Source organism: Scyliorhinus torazame, chromosome 4 (assembly GCF_047496885.1).
Source record: "Scyliorhinus torazame isolate Kashiwa2021f chromosome 4, sScyTor2.1, whole genome shotgun sequence".
Taxonomy (NCBI): Eukaryota; Metazoa; Chordata; class Chondrichthyes; order Carcharhiniformes; family Scyliorhinidae; genus Scyliorhinus; species Scyliorhinus torazame.
The window spans coordinates 210670275-210690164 of NC_092710.1; the positions used below are offsets into that span (position 1 = coordinate 210670275).

General features: G+C 51.1%; 1 protein-coding gene across 3 annotated transcripts in view; it reads left to right on the forward strand.

The window, feature by feature from the left end:
* Positions 1-19890, forward strand: part of ptprk (protein tyrosine phosphatase receptor type K) — an 877717-nt gene that overhangs the window by 322116 nt on the left and 535711 nt on the right. For all 3 annotated transcript variants that reach the window (XM_072499228.1, XM_072499225.1, XM_072499226.1), the window contains exon 4: positions 5253-5334. In XM_072499228.1, the coding sequence (XP_072355329.1) occupies positions 5253-5334 (82 nt within the window). The remainder of the gene's footprint in view (positions 1-5252; positions 5335-19890) is intronic.

Here is a 19890-nt window from a genome sequence, read left to right on the forward strand (position 1 = left end):
AGCCACAGAATACTTTAGCAGGCTTTCAGTGACATTTCCTTAATTCTTTAAATCCTAAAATGAAGGACGTGTAATAGTCCTCTGACTTTCCTCCTGCTGGTTTCATAGGAAACCAATAGCATCTAGCCATACTTGGAAAAACTTGATTTAAGCCAAGTTTGGTGCTACCAAACAGGTGATCAACAGCTGAACACAAATTGATCTTGCTTTCATTCGAAATTTGTCCCATAATTAACTTTGGATAGGTTATCCTGGCTTCACTTTGTTTGTGTTGACAGCATTTGATGGTCAGGATTCTAACTATAGAACATAGAACATAGAAAAATACAGCACAGAACAGGCCCTTCGGCCCACGATGTTGTGCCGAACCTTTGTCCTAGATTAATCATAAATTATCATTGCATTTACAGTGCAGAAGGAGGCCATTCGGCCCCCTGAGTCTGCACCGGCTCTTGGAAAGAGCACCCTACCCAAAGTCAACACCTCCACCTAACACTAAGGGCAATTTTGGACACTAAGGGCAATTTATCATGGCCAATCCACCTAACCACATCTTTGGACTGTGGGTGGAAACCAGAGCACCCGGAGGAAACCCACGCAGACACTGGGAGGATGTGCAGACTCCGCACAGACAGTGACCCAAGCCGGAATCGAACCTGGGACCCTGGAGCTGTGAAGCAATTGTGCTATCCACAATGCTACCGTGCTGCCCTTAAAAACAAATAAATCTACACTATATAATTTTACCGTAATCCATGTACCTATCCAATAGCTGCTTGAAGGTCCCTAATGTTTCCGACTCAACTACTTCCACAGGCAGTGCATTCCATGCCCCCACTACTCTCTGGGTAAAGAACCTACCTCTGACATCCCCTCCCTATATCTTCCACCATTCACCTTAAATTTATGTCCCCTTGTAATGGTTTGTTCCACCCGGGGAAAAAGTCTCTTGACTGTCTACTCTATTCCCCTGATTATCTTATAAACCTCTATCAAGTCGCCCCTCATCATTCTTCGTTCCAATGAGAAAAGGCCTAGCACCCTCAACCTTTCCTCGTAAGACCTACTCTCCATTCCAGGCAACATCCTGGTAAATCTCCTTTGCACCTTTTCCAAAGCTTCCACATCCTTCCTAAAATGAGGCGACCAGAACTGTACACCGTACTCCAAATGTGGCCTTACCAAAGTTTTGTACAGCTGCATCATCACCTCACGGCTCTTAAATTCAATCCCTCTGTTAATGAACGCTAGCACACCATACGCCTTCTTCACAGCTCTATCCACTTGAGTGGCAACTTTCAAAGATGTATGACATAGACCCCAAGATCTGTCTGCTCCTCCACATTGCCAAGAACTCTACCGTTAACCCTGTATTCCGCATTCATATTTGTCCTTCCAAAATGGACAACCTCACACTTTTCAGGGTTAAACTCCATCTGCCACTTCTCAGCCCAGCTCTGCATCCTATCTATGTCTCTTTGCAGCCGACGACAGCCCTCCTCACTATCCACAACTCCACCAATCTTCGTATCGTCTGCAAATTTACTGACCCACCCTTCAACTCCCTCATCCAAGTCATTAATGAAAATCACAAACAGCAGAGGACCCAGAACTGATCCCTGCGGTACGCCACTGGTAACTGGGATCCAGGCTGAATATTTGCCATCCACCACCACTCTCTGACTTCTATCGGTTAGCCAGTTCGTTATCCAACTGGCCAAATTTCCCACTATCCCATGCCTCCTTACTTTCTGCAGAAGCCTACCATGGGGAACCTTATCAAATGCCTTCTAAAATCCATGTACACTACATCCACTGCTTTACCTTCATCCACATGCTTGGTCACCTCCTCAAAGAATTCAATAAGACTTGTAAGGCAAGACCTACCCCTCACAAATCCGTGCTGACTATCCCTAATCAAGCATTGTCTTTCCAGATGCTCAGAAATCCTATCCTTCAGTACCCTTTCCATGACTTTGCCTACCACCGAAGTAAGACTAACTGGCCTGTAATTCCCAGGGTTATCCCTATTCCCATTTTTGAACAGGGGCATGACATTCACCACTCTCCAATGCCCTGGTACCACCCCTGTTGACAGTGAGGACGAAAAGATCATTGCCAACGGCTCTGCAATTTCATCTCTTGCTTCCCATAAAATCCTTGGATATATCCCGTCAGGCCCGGGGGACTTGTCTATCCTCAAGTTTTTCAAAATTCCCAACACATCTTCCTTCCTAACAAGTATTTCCTCGAGCTTACCAGTCTGTTTCACACTGTCCTCTCCAACAATATCGCCCCTCTCATTTGTAAATACAGAAGAAAAGTACTCGTTCAAGACCTCTCCTATCTCTTCAGACTCAATACACAATCTCCCGCTACTGTCCTTGATCGGACCTACCCTCGCTCTAGTCATTCTCATATTTCTCACATGTGTAAAAGGCCTTTGGGTTTTCCTTGATCATACCCGCCAAAGATTGTTCATGCCCTCTCTTAGCTCTCCTAATCCTTTTCTTCAGTTCCCTCCTGGCTATCTTGTATCCCTCCAACGCCCTGTCTGAACCTTGTTTCCTCAGCCTTACATAAGTCTCCTTTTTCCTCTTAACAAGACATTCAACCTCTCTTGTCAACCATGGTTCCCTCACTCGACCATCTCTTCCCTGCCTGACAGGGACATGCATATCAGGGACACGTAGTACCTGTTCCTTGAACAAGTTCCACATTTCACTTGTGTCCTTCCCTGACAGCCTATGTTCCCAACTTATGCACTTCAATTCTTGTCTGACAACATCGTATTTACCCATCCCCCAATTGTAAACCTTGCCCTGTTGCACGCACCTATCCCTCTCTATTACTAAAGTGAAAGTCACAGAATTGTGGTCACTATCTCCAAAATGCTCCCCCACTAACAAATCTATCACTTGCCCTGGTTCATTACCAAGTACTAAATCCAATATTGCCCCTCCTCTGGTCGGACAATCTATATACTGTGTTAGAAACGCTTCCTGGACACACTGCACAAACACACCCCATCCAAACTATTTGATCTAAAGAGTTTCCACTCAATGTTTGGGAAGTTGAAGTCACCCATGACTACTACCCTGTGACTTCTGCACCTTTCCAAAATCTGTTTCCCAATCTGGTGGGGACAATATTGGAATCATTAAATCAGCTTCATTGAGAAATCATTTTCAGTTGATGAAAATGTATAGCTGGTATACATTTGTAATGACATGATTTAAACCTGGGTACACATTTTTAGTGAGCTGTGGACAGAATTTCCTAGACCTGAATTCTGCTCGAATTATATTGAAACTAAATAAGATGGAAAGCCTTGTGTGAGATCATAACTGTTGTCCCAAGTGTCAAGTTAAGTAAGCAAGATTCCTGTTAGCCAGATGTTTTGCTTAAGTTAAAATTGCAACAGGGTGTTGTTTGCAAACTCTGTTCTTTTATTTGAACCACGTTGTTAGGATATGGGATTATGTCTGCAATTCTGGATGGCAACTTTTGATTGGCAAGGGAGCCGTGGGTTATGGGGGTGGCAGGCAGCAAGTAGCGTTGAGGCCACATTCAGCCATTATCTTATTGAGTGGCAGAGCAGACTGGAGGGGCTAAATGGCCGATTATTTAATTTGTGCCATGGCTGAAGTTGAATTGGTTTCTCCAGCTGCTAACTGAATATTGGTCCTTCGAGATAGATTTTTGGTTTCTCATGAGGACTGTGGGAAAATGGAGTTGAGGCCCAAGATCAGCCATGATGGTATTAAATGGCAGAGTAGCCTCGAGGACTTTCTGGTCTACTTCTGTTTCTTAAGTTCTTCAGACTGGGCCTTCTGGCTGTTGATGCAGATGAGGAGTTAGAAAGTTCCACAGGAGATTTGAGATGAATGTAGGAATTTCAGATAAATATTGTAGTATATGTTGCTGGTGTAATAATGGTTCAAATGGGTTAGTGTGTGGATGTGACTGCTGCAGTAATGTTTTCTTTAAAACAATTCCTGGTTTAAAAGGCAGGCAGACACTGGGGCTACAAAAGGGATAATTAAAGCATCGTAAAAGTAAGATCATAATTTAATCTGATCATGTATATTGCTTAGCCTGAGCGAGATGGTCATAACCCAGTTAGTTGGATAGAGATGATATAGTTAATGGGAGGAGCCAGGGGTTGAAGCAGTCATGTGCTGAGTTTCCAGTTAAAGAATTTGCTGTCAACAGAACAGGAGCTTTTTGCCAAATGCTGGAAAGTTAAATAGTAGTTTGACACAGGCAATAATCTGCAGGTGGTTCCTTGAAATCTCACTCTCTCTCACTCTCTCAAATCCAGAAATGGATTTTGACCTGAGATGGGTTTGCTTGATTGGAGATAAAAAAGTTAGCAGTTAGGAGATGACGTGTTTCATCTTATTGTTAAGCATTGTTCAACTGGTAATTGAAAACTTTTTCTTGCATGATGAAGTTAGTTCAATCCTGTGTTCGTAATAAAGTTTATTTTAATATACCATATTCTTGTTTGTGGAGTCACTCCTGGAGCGAAGTATGCTTTCCTCACAGTTTTCCAAATTAAATTAGATATTGGGATTTCTGTCCGGTACCACTTTTGTGGTCTGGTCAAACATCATAAGATAAGATCATGATATTGGATGTCATTTGCCTTGCTGAAAGCGTAGCCACAGACAAATGAGGCAATTGGGATTGCCCTCTCTTGTCCCCAAAATTTTGAATTTGTGCTACTATTCATGCAGGACTAACTAGTTTTGTCTAGTTGGAGAGCTCCAAGAAAAGCAGCAAGGCACATAGTGGGGGCATAAATCTGATGTGGGTTTCTCTCTGCTTTTTTCTTTCTCTGCAGTACCTGTAGAATATCAATTTCCCAAATAGAGAGCAGGAGAAAATAGACCTGGAAACATCAACCGCTGACTTGGGAGAGACTAGGTAGTGAAGTTCAAGAATCTGTGCCTTAATTAGCAGTTCATGTTTAACCATAATTGGTGATATTATGCAAGGGTATAATGGAGGAGTAGGAATGAGGTTGTAGAGGTTCTGCAATTGGCCTAAGGAAGCGGGAATATTTGCCAAGGAATCTTCAGTTTATCATCTAATGACTCCAACAAATGTGGGGGTAAATGAGACACCCTTGCCTTTGAATGGACGATCAATGCCCAATCTGGGCTCTTACTGGAAGATCAATAATTGATAAATAAAATGTAATCAAATGCGAATGACATGTTAATTTTCAATATATATTTTTGCAGGTGATTTTTGAAGCAAACATATCTCCTGAGCAAACTGGATATATTGCCATTGATGATGTCCAGGTTCTGAGTTATCCATGTGGTAAGTACTCATTTATTACATTTTCCTTCTGGTTCAATGTACTGACAAGTCTAAGGACTGAATTTTGATGGGAAGCCAAGATTTTGCTCACGAGAGAGATAGTTTGGACATTAAGTAGGTCATTTAAAAATCAAATTTGTATTTTGTTGTCAAAGAACCGTTTCTTAATCTTACTATGAAATTGGTGTTGCCAGTCTCTATATTCAACAGTGATGTGTCTATACATCCATCACTGAATACCAACACTTCTTGGGCAGTCCCTTTGCACTGAGGATGATTTGCTTCCACTCTGGGGAGGTGGATTGTGCGGAGGTTGAACAGTCCAATCCTGGATTCGCAGACTCTGCCACAGGTGCTTGATGAGGTGGGTAGGTGGAGTGCTCTGGATTCTGTGCTCTCCTGCTGCTTACGCTTCATCTCTGCATGCTCCACCCTATGACGCTCAAGGTGTTTGGAGCCACCGTGATTCTTTTTCTCCAGTTTGTTAATTCGAAGGCAAGCGATTCCCACGTGTCAATGGGGATGTTGCATTTATTTAGGGAGGTTTACAGAGTGTCCTTGTGGCGTTTCCTCTGTCCTCCTAGTGATCGCTTGCCATTGTGGAGCTCGGAATAGAGCACTTGTTTTGGGAGCCTTATGTCGGGCATTCGGGCAATGTGGCCCGCCCATCGCAGTTGGTCGAGCATGACCAGTGCCTCGATACTGGGTATATTGGCCTGGGAGAGAACGCTTATGTCCCCTAAGATACCAACAGGTATCAAAATAAATCCCCATAAATTTGTCTCTTGTTGACTTTGGAGTGGACATGCTATGAACCAACTCTAACTCTGCCATCTTGTTCCTCTGTCCTGGAGATGAGGTACTCTTTGGAAAAATGTTCCTGGTCGTCCGGTCAGGCATTCATGATTTAAGTAGTGTCAGTTTAGAGTTTTGTTTATTTTAAAATGTGAACTCTTTCCATTTTAATCACTGCTGAGATTAATTTATGAATAATATAGATTACAAATTAAGTCAATAGCAATAATAACATAAAAACATTAAGAAACCTTCAGAGGTTCTCCTAAAGGTGCTTTGATTTATTTTACAACACCAGGTTAAAGTCCAACAGGTTTGTTTCAAACACTAGCTTTCGGAGCACTGCTCCTTCCTCAGGTGAATGAAGAGGTATGTTCCAGAAACATATATAGACAAATTCAAAGATGCATTCAGCCTCTGATCTCCGGGTAAGTGTTCTCCAAGGCGGCCTTCAGGACGTGCGACAACGCAGAATCGCCGAACAGAAATTTATAGCCAAGTTCTGCACACGAGTGCGGCCTCAACCGGGACCTGGGATTCATGTCGCATTACATTCATCCCCCACCATCTGGCCTGGACTTGCGAAATCCTATCACCTGTCCTGGCTTGGTCAATTCACACCTCTTTAACCTGGGGTTACCCCTATCACAAGACTTAATTACCTGCAAATGCTCGCATTCTAAGCATTGTCTTGCATCTTTGAATTTGTCTTTCTATATGTTTCTGGAACATACCTCTTCACCTGAGGAAGGAGCAGTGCTCCGAAAGCTAGTGTTTGAAACAAACCTGTTGGACTTTAACCTGGTGTTGTAAGACTTCTTACTGTGCTCACCCCCGTCCAACGCCGCCATCTCCACATCTTGATTTATTTTGGGTGGGGGCGAGGGGGGTGGGGGAGAGAGGAAAGAATGAGGGAAAGGCATTCCATATCCATATCTATATTGAGTGGATACTGTATTTAAGCACCAATGTAATTGTGTCCTGGGCTAGCAGATTATTATGGAGCAAGTTAATTTGCGTCAGCCACATTACTGGTATAAATGCAACCTCATGGCCAGGAAACCAGTATGGTAGCAATTAGGTTGAACGTTTTTGTTATGAAGCAGCTGCAAACACATCAAAAAATACTTTTCATATTGGCAACATGTAACAGCTGATTAACCTCCTAAAATAGTATTGTCCAAGCAAAGATACCAAGAATAGAAAAAATTGTGAGGAAGAGTACCCCACAAACTCAGTTCCCCAGCTTAGTATGAAACTCATAATGCCACTGTACGTGTGCAGAGTTGGATATTGAATGGTGCTCAAATTTCATGCTCGGTAAGTAAAACAGGAGTTTTATTCCTGCATGTATTAATTGGCATATGATTTACATGCTCCCATCATTAACGTGCAAAATTAATTTTCAAGGGTCTGGTCAAAGTAATATATAGGTTAATCAGTCTGAAGACTACTTTACCCCACTAAATTGAAAAGAACAGCATTAAAGCAGTGGACTAAGCAAAGGAAGATTCACTCCCCTCCCACCAAATTTTAACCCCATGTATAATCCTACACCTGATTGAGAGAGCAGCAGAGTTTCATTTAAAGCTGCTGTTCTCATGTCTCGGGCCATTTGGAATAAACAGTGTTACTGTAATGTGGTACACGCCTGCTGCAGGACTTTTACAAATTGGTACTTGCGGATTTTCTCTACCGCAAATGGGTTTTAGCAGCTTAATCCCAAATAATGTGGGTAGGATCATAATCACAATTGGTATATTACCTACAGTCAATTTATTTCTCATTTAAAAAAAAAAAAATTCCAATTACACTTGTGTTTTTTTAAAAAAGCTGACATGAAAATGAGAGTATTTGTTATGGTGTTTCTCATCTCGATTTCTTTTAATATTAATAAAATACTACATTATAGGTCAACCAAAAAGAAGAACCAACTTTTGGTTAGTTAAGATATTTGTGTGCTGAAACTGGTCTTGCATTCATTTTGTCTACAGCACCAACTTGTCAAATAAAGTAATGATCTCAATAATGAGGGAACTTAATTCTTGTAGTCATATATATCTTGGGTCTGTTAGGAAATGCATGCAGAAACTACAAATAGTGATTTTCTTTGTAATGATAGTCATATTTTTGTATTTTTCATTCATATATTGGAGCTGCTGTGTGCTTCACAAACCCCTTCTACCCAGCCCGAACAATTTGGGGTGGTCTTTGTTTTCAACAGTGCAAATAATATTTTGATTTTGTAGCTGCTGATCTATAATTTTGAGTCATTTCCTTCAACATTTGACAAGTTGCATAGTTAGTGTCAAGTTTATCATTATTCAATAATCCGGAGGTTCTCAACCTCCTGGCTTCCAGGATTCTTTTATAAAATTAATAGTTTAAAATTCCAGGGTTCCTGTAACACCGTATTTTCTGAGGATAAAAAGTAGTTTATCCAGTTGAGCACCTATTTGTTTTACTTCATGTGAAGCTGTTGCTGAGCAACAAGTTAGTCAAGACGTGACGCCACCTTCCAACAAGTGCATCAGCAGGTCACTCTGGCAGATTTATTTATTTCCATGAATGTCATAGATGAAAATGCAGCTTTGCATGACTGGGTTGTACTAAATGAGACCAGCACTTTGTTGCAGAATTAACATTGTTCTACTCATTGGAGCATTCAGACCAGGAGACCTCTGGTGCCTGCAAGCTCTCGCCGCCACCATGCCCCTGCTTGCTTCAGCATTTCCTCTTTCTATGTGAAGTGAATGGTCAGTGTTTCTTGCAGAGATTGATTCCCTAGCACGTTGCCGCCACTTTCCCATGCATACTGCGGTCCGTTCCGAGCAGATTTGTCAAATATTATTGTGTGAGGGACCACATTTCAATTTTTGCGCTCATTCAGAGGGCGAGTGAGCAAATTACAGGAATGTTGGGCACAAAAAGGAAGGTGGAGATGTGAAGAAAGGAAAGAAATTAATTGAGAGAAAAAAATAATGTCAAAGCAATAAACTGATCATTTTTTAAAAATTAATTAAGATGGCCATTCAAGTGAATGAGTTAGGCAAGCTCACTCCCAGTCTCTTGGATGCTCACTCACTTACCCTGATCCACACTCACTGAGAGTCAAGGATGAGTGAAAATATGTGCATGTGCTTGCACTTGCTCATTTGCACACACTTGCTCACACTCACTCACACTCAAGTCATACTCACTCGTCCTCACTCTCTTGCATTCGTGCACTCATTCATTCTTGCACTCGTTGATTCTCTCTCATGAACATAATCTCGCTCATTCACCATCTCTTGCACACAATCACTCATGCATTCACTCTCTCGCATTCACTCTTTTGCATTAAGATTCTCTCTCTCACATGTATGCACTCATTTGCTTCCTCTTGTGCGCACACACTCATTCTTTTCCTCGTTCATCTTCAATCATCTTCTCTCTCCCTTGCACACAATCTCTCTCTCACTCTCTCCATCACAATCTCGCTCCCTTGCACGTACTCATTTTCTTGATCTCAGCTGTGCTTGGTCACTCCCTCATGGATGCTCGCTCTCTCCCTGGTAGGTGGGCGTTCGCTCGCGCTCTCTCTCTCCCAGGCAGGTCGGCGCTTGCTCTCTCTCCCAGGCATGTGGGCACTCGCTCTCTCTCCCTGGCACATGTGCGCTGGCTCTCCCTGGCATGTCCGTGCTCACTCTCATTCTCTGGCATGTGCACGCATGCTCTAACTCGCTGGCACGTGCACGCTCTCTCTCTCCCTGGCACATGCGCTCTCTCTCCCTGGCAGGTGCGTGCTCGCTCTCTGTCCCTGGCACGTGCTCTCTCTCTCTCTATTTCTCTCTGTCTAGCTCTCTCTCTCTGTCTAGCTCTCTCTCTCTCTCCCTGGCATGTACAACCTCACGCGCTCTCTCTACCCCCCTCTGTCTCTCTACACCTCTCTTCCTCTCTCTGGTACATAAGCGCTCGCTCTCTCTAGCACGTACGCACACGTTCTCTCTAGCACGTACGTGCTCGCTCTCCCTGCCGCCTCCTCGCTCTCCCTGCCGCCTCCTCGCTCTCCCTGCCGCCTCCTCCCTCTCCCTGCCGCCTCCTCCCTCTCGTTGGCGCCTCCTCCCTCTCGTTGGCGCCTCCTCCCTCTCGTTGGCGCCTCCTCTCTCTCGTTGGCGCCTCCTCCCTCTCGTTGGCGCCTCCTCCCTCTCGTTGGCGCCTCCTCCCCCTCGTTGGCGCCTCCTCCCTCTCGTTGGCGCCTCCTCCCTCTCGTTGGCGCCTCCTCCCTCTCGTTGGCGCCTCCTCCCTCTCGTTGGCGCCTCCTCCCTCTCGTTAGCGCCTCCTCCCTCTCGTTGGCACCTCCTCCCTCTCGTTGGCGCCTCCTCCCTCTCGTTGGCGCCTCCTCCCTCGTTGGCGCCTCCTCCCTCGTTGGCGCCTCCTCCCTCTCGTTGGCGCCTCCTCCCTCTCGTTGGCGCCTCCTCCCTCTCGTTGGCGCCTCCACCCTCTCGTTGGCGCCTCCACCCTCTCGTTGGCGCCTCCACCCTCTCGTTGGCGCCTCCACCCTCTCGTTGGCGCCTCCTCCCTCTCGTTGGCGCCTCCTCCCTCTCGTTGGCGCCTCCTCCCTCTCGTTGGCGCCTCCTCCCTCTCGTTGGCGCCTCCTCCCTCTCGTTGGCGCCTCCTCCCTCTCGTTGGCGCCTCCTCCCTCTCGTTGGCGCCTCCTCCCTCTCGTTGGCGCCTCCTCCCTCTCGTTGGCGCCTCCTCCCTCTCGTTGGCGCCTCCTCCCTCTCGTTGGCGCCTCCTCCCTCTCTTTCTCTCTGGCTCTCTTTCTCTCTGGCTCTCTTTCTCTCTGGCTCTCTCTCTCTCTGGCTCTCTCTCTCTCTCTCTCTCTGGCTCTCTCTCTGGCGCTCTCGCTCTCGCTCTGGCGCTCTCGCTCTCGCTCTGGCGCTCTCGCTCTCGCTCTGGCGCTCTCGCTCTCGCTCTGGCGCTCTCGCTCTCTGGCGCTCTCTCTCTCTCTCTGGCTCTCTCTCTGGCGCTCTCTCTCTCTCTGGCGCTCTCTCTCTCTCTGGCGCTCTGTCTCTCTCTGGCGCTCTCTCTTTCTCTCTCTCTGGCGCTCCCTCTTTCTCTCTCTCTCTGGCGCTCCCTCTTTCTCTCTCTCTCTGGCGCTCTCTCTCTCTCTCTGGCGCTCTCTCTCTGGTGCTCTCTCTCTCTCTGGCACCTCTCTCTCCCTCTGGCACCCTCTCTCTCTCTCTCTCTGGCTCTCTCTCTCTCTCTCTCTCTCTCTCTCTGGCTCTCTCTCTCTCTGGCGCTCGCTTTCTCTCTCTCTCTGGCGCTCGCTCGCTCTCTCTCTGGCGCTCGCTCGCTCTCTCTCTGTCGCTCGCTCTCTCTCTGGCGCTCGCTCGCTCTCTCTCTGGCGCTCGCTCGCTCTCTCTCTGGCGCTCGCTCGCTCTCTCTCTGGCGCTCGCTCGCTCTCTCTCTGGCGCTCGCTCGCTCTCTCTCTGGCGCTCGCTCGCTCTCTCTCTGGCGCTCGCTCGCTCTCTCTCTGGCGCTCGCTCGCTCTCTCTGGCGCTCGCTTGCTCTCTCTCTCTCTGGCGCTCTCTCTCTCTGGCGCTCTCTCTCTCTCTCTCTCTCTCTCTCTCTCGCGCTCTCTCTCTCTCTGGTGCTCTCTCTCTCTCGCACCCTCTCTCCCTCTGGCACCTCTCTCTCTCCCTCTGGCACCCTCTCTCTCTCTCTCTGGCTTTCTCTCTCTCTCTCTCCGTCTCTCTCTGGCTCTCTCTCTCTCTCTCTCTGGCTCTCTCTTTATATGGCCCTCTCTCTCTATGGCTCTTTCTCGCGCTCTCTCGTTCGCGCTCTCTTGGCTATCTCTACCTCTCTCTACCCCTCTCTGGACCTCCCTTTCTATACCCCTCTCTTTCTGCCCCTCTCTGTCTCTAACCCTCTTTGTCTCTGATCCTCTCTCTCTAACACTCTCTCTAAAACTCTCTCTCTCGAACACTCTCTCTAACCATCTCTCTAACCCTCTGTCTAACCCCTCTCTCTCTCTCTCTCTTCCCCTCTCTCTCTCTCTCTCTCTCTACCCCTCTCTCTCTCTACCCCTCTCTCTCTCTACCCCTCTCTCTCTCTACCCCTCTCTCTCTCTACCCCTCTCTCTCTCTACCCCTCTCTCTCTCTACCCGCTCTCTCTCGTTACCCGCTCTCTCGCTACCCGCTCTCTCGCTACCCGCTCTCTTGCTACCTGCTCTCTCTTGCTACCCGCTCTCTCTCGCTACCCGCTCTCTCTCGCTACCCGCTCTCTCTCGCTACCCGCTCTCTCTATACTCGCTCTCTATCCGCTCTCTCTATCCGCTCTCTCTATCCGCTCTCTCTACCCGCTCGCTCTCTACCCGCTCTCTCTCTCTACCCGCTCTCTCTCTACCCGCTCTCTCTCTACCCGCTCTCTCTCTACACGCGCTCTCTACCCGTTCTCTCTACCCGTTCTCTCTCTCTACTCGTTCTTTCTCTCTACCCGCTTTCTCTCGACCCGCTCTCTCTCTACCCGCTCTCTCTCTCTACCTACCCGCTCTCTCTACCCACCTGCTCGCTCTCTCTCTACCCACCTGCTCTCTCTACCCACGTGCTCTCTCTCTACCCACCTGCACTCTCTACCCACCTGCACTCTCTACCCACCTGCACTCTCTACCCACCACCTCTCTCTCTACCCACCTGATCTCTCTACCCACCTGCTCTCTCTCTACCCACCTGCTCTCTCTCTACCCACCTGCTCTCTCTCTACCCACCTGCTCTCTCTCTACCCACTTTCTCTCTCTACCCACCTGCTCTCTCTCTACCCACCTGCTCTCTCTCTACCCACCTGCTCTCTCTCTACCCACCTGCTCTCTCTCTACCCACCTGCTCTCTCTCTATCCACCTGCTCTCTCTCGATCCACCGGCTCTCTCTCGATCCACCTCTCTCTACCCACCTGCTCTCTCTCTACCCACCTGCTCTCTCTCTACCCACCTGCTCTCTCTCTACCCACCTGCTCTCTCTCTACCCACCTGCTCTCTCTCTACCCACCTGCTCTCTCTCTACCCACCTGCTCTCGCTCTACCCACCTGCTCTCGCTCTACCCACCTGCTCTCGCTCTACCCACCTGCTCTCGCTCTACCCACCTGCTCTCTCTCCACCCTCCTGCTCTCTCTCTACCCTCCTGCTCTCGCTACCCACCTGCTCTCGCTACCCACCTGCTCTCTCGCTACCCACCTGCTCTCTCGCTACCCACCTGCTCTCTCTCTACCCACCTGCTCTCTACCCACCTGCTCTCTCTCTACCGCCTGCTCTCTCTACCGCCTCCCCTCTCTACCGCCTCCCCTCTCTACCCGCCTGCTCTCTCTACCCGCCTGCTCTCTCTACCCGCCTGCTCTCTCTACCCGCCTGCTCTCTCTACCCGCCTGCTCTCTCTACCCGCCTGCTCTCTCTACCCGCCTGCTCTCTACCCGCCTGCTCTCTACCCGCCTGCTCTCTACCCGCCTGCTCTCTACCCGCCTGCTCTCTACCCGCCTGCTCTCTACCCGCCTGCTCTCTCTCTACCCACCTGCACTCTCTACCCACCTGCACTCTCTACCCACCTGCACTCTCTACCCACCACCTCTCTCTCTACCCACCTGATCTCTCTACCCACCTGCTCTCTCTCTACCCACCTGCTCTCTCTCTACCCACCTGCTCTCTCTCTACCCACCTGCTCTCTCTCTACCCACTTTCTCTCTCTACCCACCTGCTCTCTCTCTACCCACCTGCTCTCTCTCTACCCACCTGCTCTCTCTCTACCCACCTGCTCTCTCTCTACCCACCTGCTCTCTCTCTATCCACCTGCTCTCTCTCGATCCACCGGCTCTCTCTCGATCCACCTCTCTCTACCCACCTGCTCTCTCTCTACCCACCTGCTCTCTCTCTACCCACCTGCTCTCTCTCTACCCACCTGCTCTCTCTCTACCCACCTGCTCTCTCTCTACCCACCTGCTCTCTCTCTACCCACCTGCTCTCGCTCTACCCACCTGCTCTCGCTCTACCCACCTGCTCTCGCTCTACCCACCTGCTCTCGCTCTACCCACCTGCTCTCTCTCCACCCTCCTGCTCTCTCTCTACCCTCCTGCTCTCGCTACCCACCTGCTCTCGCTACCCACCTGCTCTCTCGCTACCCACCTGCTCTCTCGCTACCCACCTGCTCTCTCTCTACCCACCTGCTCTCTACCCACCTGCTCTCTCTCTACCGCCTGCTCTCTCTACCGCCTCCCCTCTCTACCGCCTCCCCTCTCTACCCGCCTGCTCTCTCTACCCGCCTGCTCTCTCTACCCGCCTGCTCTCTCTACCCGCCTGCTCTCTCTACCCGCCTGCTCTCTCTACCCGCCTGCTCTCTCTACCCGCCTGCTCTCTCTACCCGCCTGCTCTCTACCCGCCTGCTCTCTACCCGCCTGCTCTCTACCCGCCTGCTCTCTACCCGCCTGCTCTCTACCCGCCTGCTCTCTACCCGCCTGCTCTCTACCCGCCTGCTCTCTACCCGCCTGCTCTCTACCCGCCTGCTCTCTACCCGCCTGCTCTCTACCCGCCTGCTCTCTACCCGCCTGCTCTCTACCCGCCTGCTCTCTACCCGCCTGCTCTCTACCCGCCTGCTCTCTACCCGCCTGCTCTCTACCCGCCTGCTCTCTACCCGCCTGCTCTCTACCCGCCTGCTCTCTACCCGCCTGCTCTCTACCCGCCTGCTCTCTACCCGCCTGCTCTCTACCCGCCTGCTCTCTACCCGCCTGCTCTCTACCCGCCTGCTCTCTACCCGCCTGCTCTCTACCCGCCTGCTCTCTACCCGCCTGCTCTCTACCCGCCTGCTCTCTACCCGCCTGCTCTCTACCCGCCTGCTCTCTACCCGCCTGCTCTCTACCCGCCTGCTCTCTACCCGCCTGCTCTCTACCCGCCTGCTCTCTACCCGCCTGCTCTCTACCCGCCTGCTCTCTACCCGCCTGCTCTCTACCCGCCTGCTCTCTACCCGCCTGCTCTCTACCCGCCTGCTCTCTACCCGCCTGCTCTCTACCCGCCTGCTCTCTACCCGCCTGCTCTCTACCCGCCTGCTCTCTACCCGCCTGCTCTCTACCCGCCTGCTCTCTACCCGCCTGCTCTCTACCCGCCTGCTCTCTACCCGCCTGCTCTCTACCCGCCTGCTCTCTACCCGCCTGCTCTCTACCCGCCTGCTCTCTACCCGCCTGCTCTCTACCCGCCTGCTCTCTACCCGCCTGCTCTCTACCCGCCTGCTCTCTACCCGCCTGCTCTCTACCCGCCTGCTCTCTACCCGCCTGCTCTCTACCCGCCTGCTCTCTACCCGCCTGCTCTCTACCCGCCTGCTCTCTACCCGCCTGCTCTCTACCCGCCTGCTCTCTACCCGCCTGCTCTCTACCCGCCTCTCGCTCTGTCCCCCCCTCTCGCTCTGTCCCCCCCTCTCGCTCTGTCCCCCCCTCTCGCTCTGTCCCCCCCTCTCGCTCTGTCCCCCCCTCTCGCTCTGTCCCCCCCTCTCGCTCTGTCCCCCCCTCTCGCTCTGTCCCCCCCTCTCGCTCTGTCCCCCCCTCTCGCTCTGTCCCCCCCTCTCGCTCTGTCCCCCCCTCTCGCTCTGTCCCCCCCTCTCGCTCTGTCCCCCCCTCTCGCTCTGTCCCCCCCTCTCGCTCTGTCCCCCCCTCTCGCTCTGTCCCCCCCTCTCGCTCTGTCCCCCCCTCTCGCTCTGTCCCCCCCTCTCGCTCTGTCCCCCCCTCTCGCTCTGTCCCCCCCTCTCGCTCTGTCCCCCCCTCTCGCTCTGTCCCCCCCTCTCGCTCTGTCCCCCCCTCTCGCTCTGTCCCCCCCTCTCGCTCTGTCCCCCCCTCTCGCTCTGTCCCCCCCTCTCGCTCTGTCCCCCCCTCTCGCTCTGTCCCCCCCTCTCGCTCTGTCCCCCCCTCTCGCTCTGTCCCCCCCTCTCGCTCTGTCCCCCCCTCTCGCTCTGTCCCCCCCTCTCGCTCTGTCCCCCCCTCTCGCTCTGTCCCCCCCTCTCGCTCTGTCCCCCCCTCTCGCTCTGTCCCCCCCTCTCGCTCTGTCCCCCCCTCTCGCTCTGTCCCCCCCTCTCGCTCTGTCCCCCCCTCTCGCTCTGTCCCCCCCTCTCGCTCTGTCCCCCCCTCTCGCTCTGTCCCCCCCTCTCGCTCTGTCCCCCCCTCTCGCTCTGTCCCCCCCTCTCGCTCTGTCCCCCCCTCTCGCTCTGTCCCCCCCTCTCGCTCTGTCCCCCCCTCTCGCTCTGTCCCCCCCTCTCGCTCTGTCCCCCCCTCTCGCTCTGTCCCCCCCTCTCGCTCTGTCCCCCCCTCTCGCTCTGTCCCCCCCTCTCGCTCTGTCCCCCCCTCTCGCTCTGTCCCCCCCTCTCGCTCTGTTCCCCCCCTCTCGCTCTGTCCCCCCCTCTCGCTCTGTCCCCCCCTCTCGCTCTGTCCCCCCCTCTCGCTCTGTCCCCCCCTCTCGCTCTGTCCCCCCCTCTCGCTCTGTCCCCCCCTCTCGCTCTGTCCCCCCCTCTCGCTCTGTCCCCCCCTCTCGCTCTGCCCCTCTCTCTGCCCCTCTCTCTGCCCCTCTCTCTGCCCCTCTCTCTGCCCCTCTCTCTGCCCCTCTCTCTGCCCCTCTCTCTGCCCCTCTCTCTGCCCCTCTCTCTGCCCCTCTCTCTGCCCCTCTCTCTGCCCCTCTCTCTGCCCCTCTCTCTGCCCCTCTCTCTGCCCCTCTCTCTGCCCCTCTCTCTGCCCCTCTCTCTGCCCCTCTCTCTGCCCCCCCCTCTCTGCCCCCCCCTCTCTGCCCCCCCTCTCTGCCCCCCCTCTCTGCCCCCCCTCTCTGCCCCCCCTCTCTGCCCCCCCTCTCTGCCCCCCCTCTCTGCCCCCTCTCTGCCCCCCTCTCTGCCCCCCTCTCTGCCCCCTCTCTCTCTCTCCCTCTCTCTGTCCCTCTCTCTGCACCTCTGCCCCATTCTCTACCCATCTCTCTCTCTCTCCCTCTTCTCTCCCCTCTCTTTCCCTCCCCCCTCTCTCTCTCTCTCTCTCTCTCTCCAATCCTCTCTCTCTCTCTCTCTTCCCCCCCCCCCTCCCCAGCACCTATGCTCAACTCTCTCGTACATCTGGTGCACCACATGTGCTGGTGGTGAAGGGAATGAATATTTAGGATGTTGGTTGGGATGATAGTCAAGCGAGTTGCTTTGTCCTTGTCTGTGTCGAGCTTCTTGAGCCTTGTTGGAGCTGTACTCTCCCAAGCAAGTGGGTGACACTCTTGAAACTTGTAGAATAGATCGAGTAATTTGGGGGAGACGGGAGTGATTTACTCACAGCAGGATTTCTCGATCTGAATTTTTTTTGTAACTATAGTATTTAGGTGGCTCATGCAGTTGTTTCTGGTCAATGGTGAGTCCTAGGGTGATTCAATGATGGTAATGCTATTGACACTTAATGGGCATTCTCCGTTGTTGGTGATGGTATTACAAATGGAAAGGTAATAAGATTTTTTGGGACACTCTTTAATTTAAGCAAAGATGGGGGAATGAAGGGGGTCATGTGACTTCTGAATTCATTCCGCCAAAATAATGGGGTTTATATGGGACTAAGAGGAGCCCAAGCCAGACACTTGCTGAGAAAGTCAAAGGATTGCTGAGAAGCTGCTACATCTTCACAGCTGTGAACATTGTAAGACCATCTGTGCTGTCTGTGAGTGGACTGTTGGTCTTCCAAGTCTCGCAGGGAGGTTTTAGGAATTCAAGTTTTATAAATGATTATATCATAAACTGTTTAGTTTTAATTCCAAGATGGAATGGAGTTGCGTGGCTAGAGAATGGCTAATTATTTCTATCTGGATACAAAGCCCATGTGATTCACTGTCAAGAAGACGAGCTGTGAGACAGGAAAAGTCCTATTAAAAAAAACATTGTTGTATCAGGTTATAGGTTTGCTAAAATATCACTGAACCTGATCAGAGACAAATCAGTCTGCAAGAATCCGAGAAAGCAGAGTTATCGATGTAGCCAGATCTGCACCTGGAGCTGATAAAATGTTGATTATTGTTCACTCAGAATTTGAAGTCAATTCTTCAGGGTTTCAGCGAGGCTGAAAATTGTGCCTAGCTTTAGCTAGAGGAAGGAACCTCCAGGCTAACCCCACAGTGAAAGTCAGTCCTGGGATTAGAAGTTCCCTGGTTGGAAAGAGGAAAGGAAGCAGACGATGGGGAGTGGACTGGTTCCAGGAGAATGAAGTGTTCACGAAGGGTCAGCATAAATTATATCCATGGCGGATGATTGTCGGTCATGTTAAAAGTTGTGTGCAGAGCGGGGAGGGGCGAGTGGAATAGGGATCTTTTCTACAAAATAGTGGTTAGTCAAAGTTGTTAATTAATTTGTTGTGGTAAATGTCTTAAAACTTCAAATCTTTCTGTCAGTCCCTGGAAACTTGTATATTTTAAAGGTTATTGGTCTCTGTGTATCATTTTTTTAATTAAAAATAAATTTTATTAAAGGTTTTCATAAAATATCAATAACAAAATGAGAAAGAAAAAAGAACCCAACAGGGTTAAGTACAAAACACAATGTAAAAAAGCAACCCCCCCCCATACCTAAATAATAAATGAACATCAACACCCCGACTTAAGACAGCAGGTGTATGTACACCCCCTCAGACCCTTCCACTGTAAATAACATAAACAAAAATAAGTAAACCCCCCCCCACCCTCCGAGCTGCTGCTGCCATTGACCAATGTCTATCGTTCTGCCAGAAAGTCTAAGAACGGTTGCTACCGCCTAAAGAACCCTTGTACCGACCCTCTCAAGGCGAATTTCACCCTCTCCAATTTAATGAACCCTGCCATATCGCTGATCCAAGATTCCACGCTTGGGGGCCTCGTATCTTTCCACTGAAGGAGAATCCTTCGCCGGGCTACCAGGGACGCAAAGGCCAGAATTCCGGCCTCTCTCACCTCCTGCACTCCCGGCTCCTCTGCCACCCTAAATATTGCGAGCCCCCAGCCCGGTCTGACCCAGGATCCTCCCACCCTCGACACCGTCCTCGCTACGCCCTTCCAAAATTCCTCCAGCGTGGGCATGCCCAGAACATATGGGTGTGATTTGCTGGGCTCCCTGAGCACCTAACACACCTGTCCTCACCCCCAAAGAACCTGTTCATCCTTGTCCTGGTCATGTGTGCCCTGTGCAGCACCTTAAACTGTATGAGGCTGAGCCTCGCGCATGAAGAGGAAGAATTCACCCTCCCTAGGGCATCTGCCCACGTCCCCTCTTCGATCTCCTCTCCCAACTCCTCCTCCCACTTACTTTTCAACTCCACCATCGAGGCCTCCTCCTCCTCCTGCATCACCTGGTAAGTTTCCGAGATCTTCCCCACTCCGACCCACCCCCCCCCCCGAGAGCACCCTGTCCTGTACTGTGTGTGGCAGTAGCCGTGGGAATTCCACCACCTGCCGTCTGGCAAACGCCCTTACCTGTAAGTACCTGAAGGTGTTCCCTGGGGGGGAGCCCGTACTTCTCCTCCAGCTCACCCAAGCTTGCGAACTTCCCGTCCACAAACAGGTCCCCCAACTTTAGTATGCCTGCCCTGTGCCACCACGAAAACCCTCCACCTGTTCTTCCTGGGGCGAACCGGTGGTTCCCCCGTAATGGGGTTCACGCCGAGGCCCTAACTCTTCCCCCCCCCCCCCCCCCCATGCCGCCTCCACTGCCCCCAAATTTTGAGGGCCGCCACCACCACCGGGCTCGTGGTATACCTCCTTGGAGGGAGCGGCAG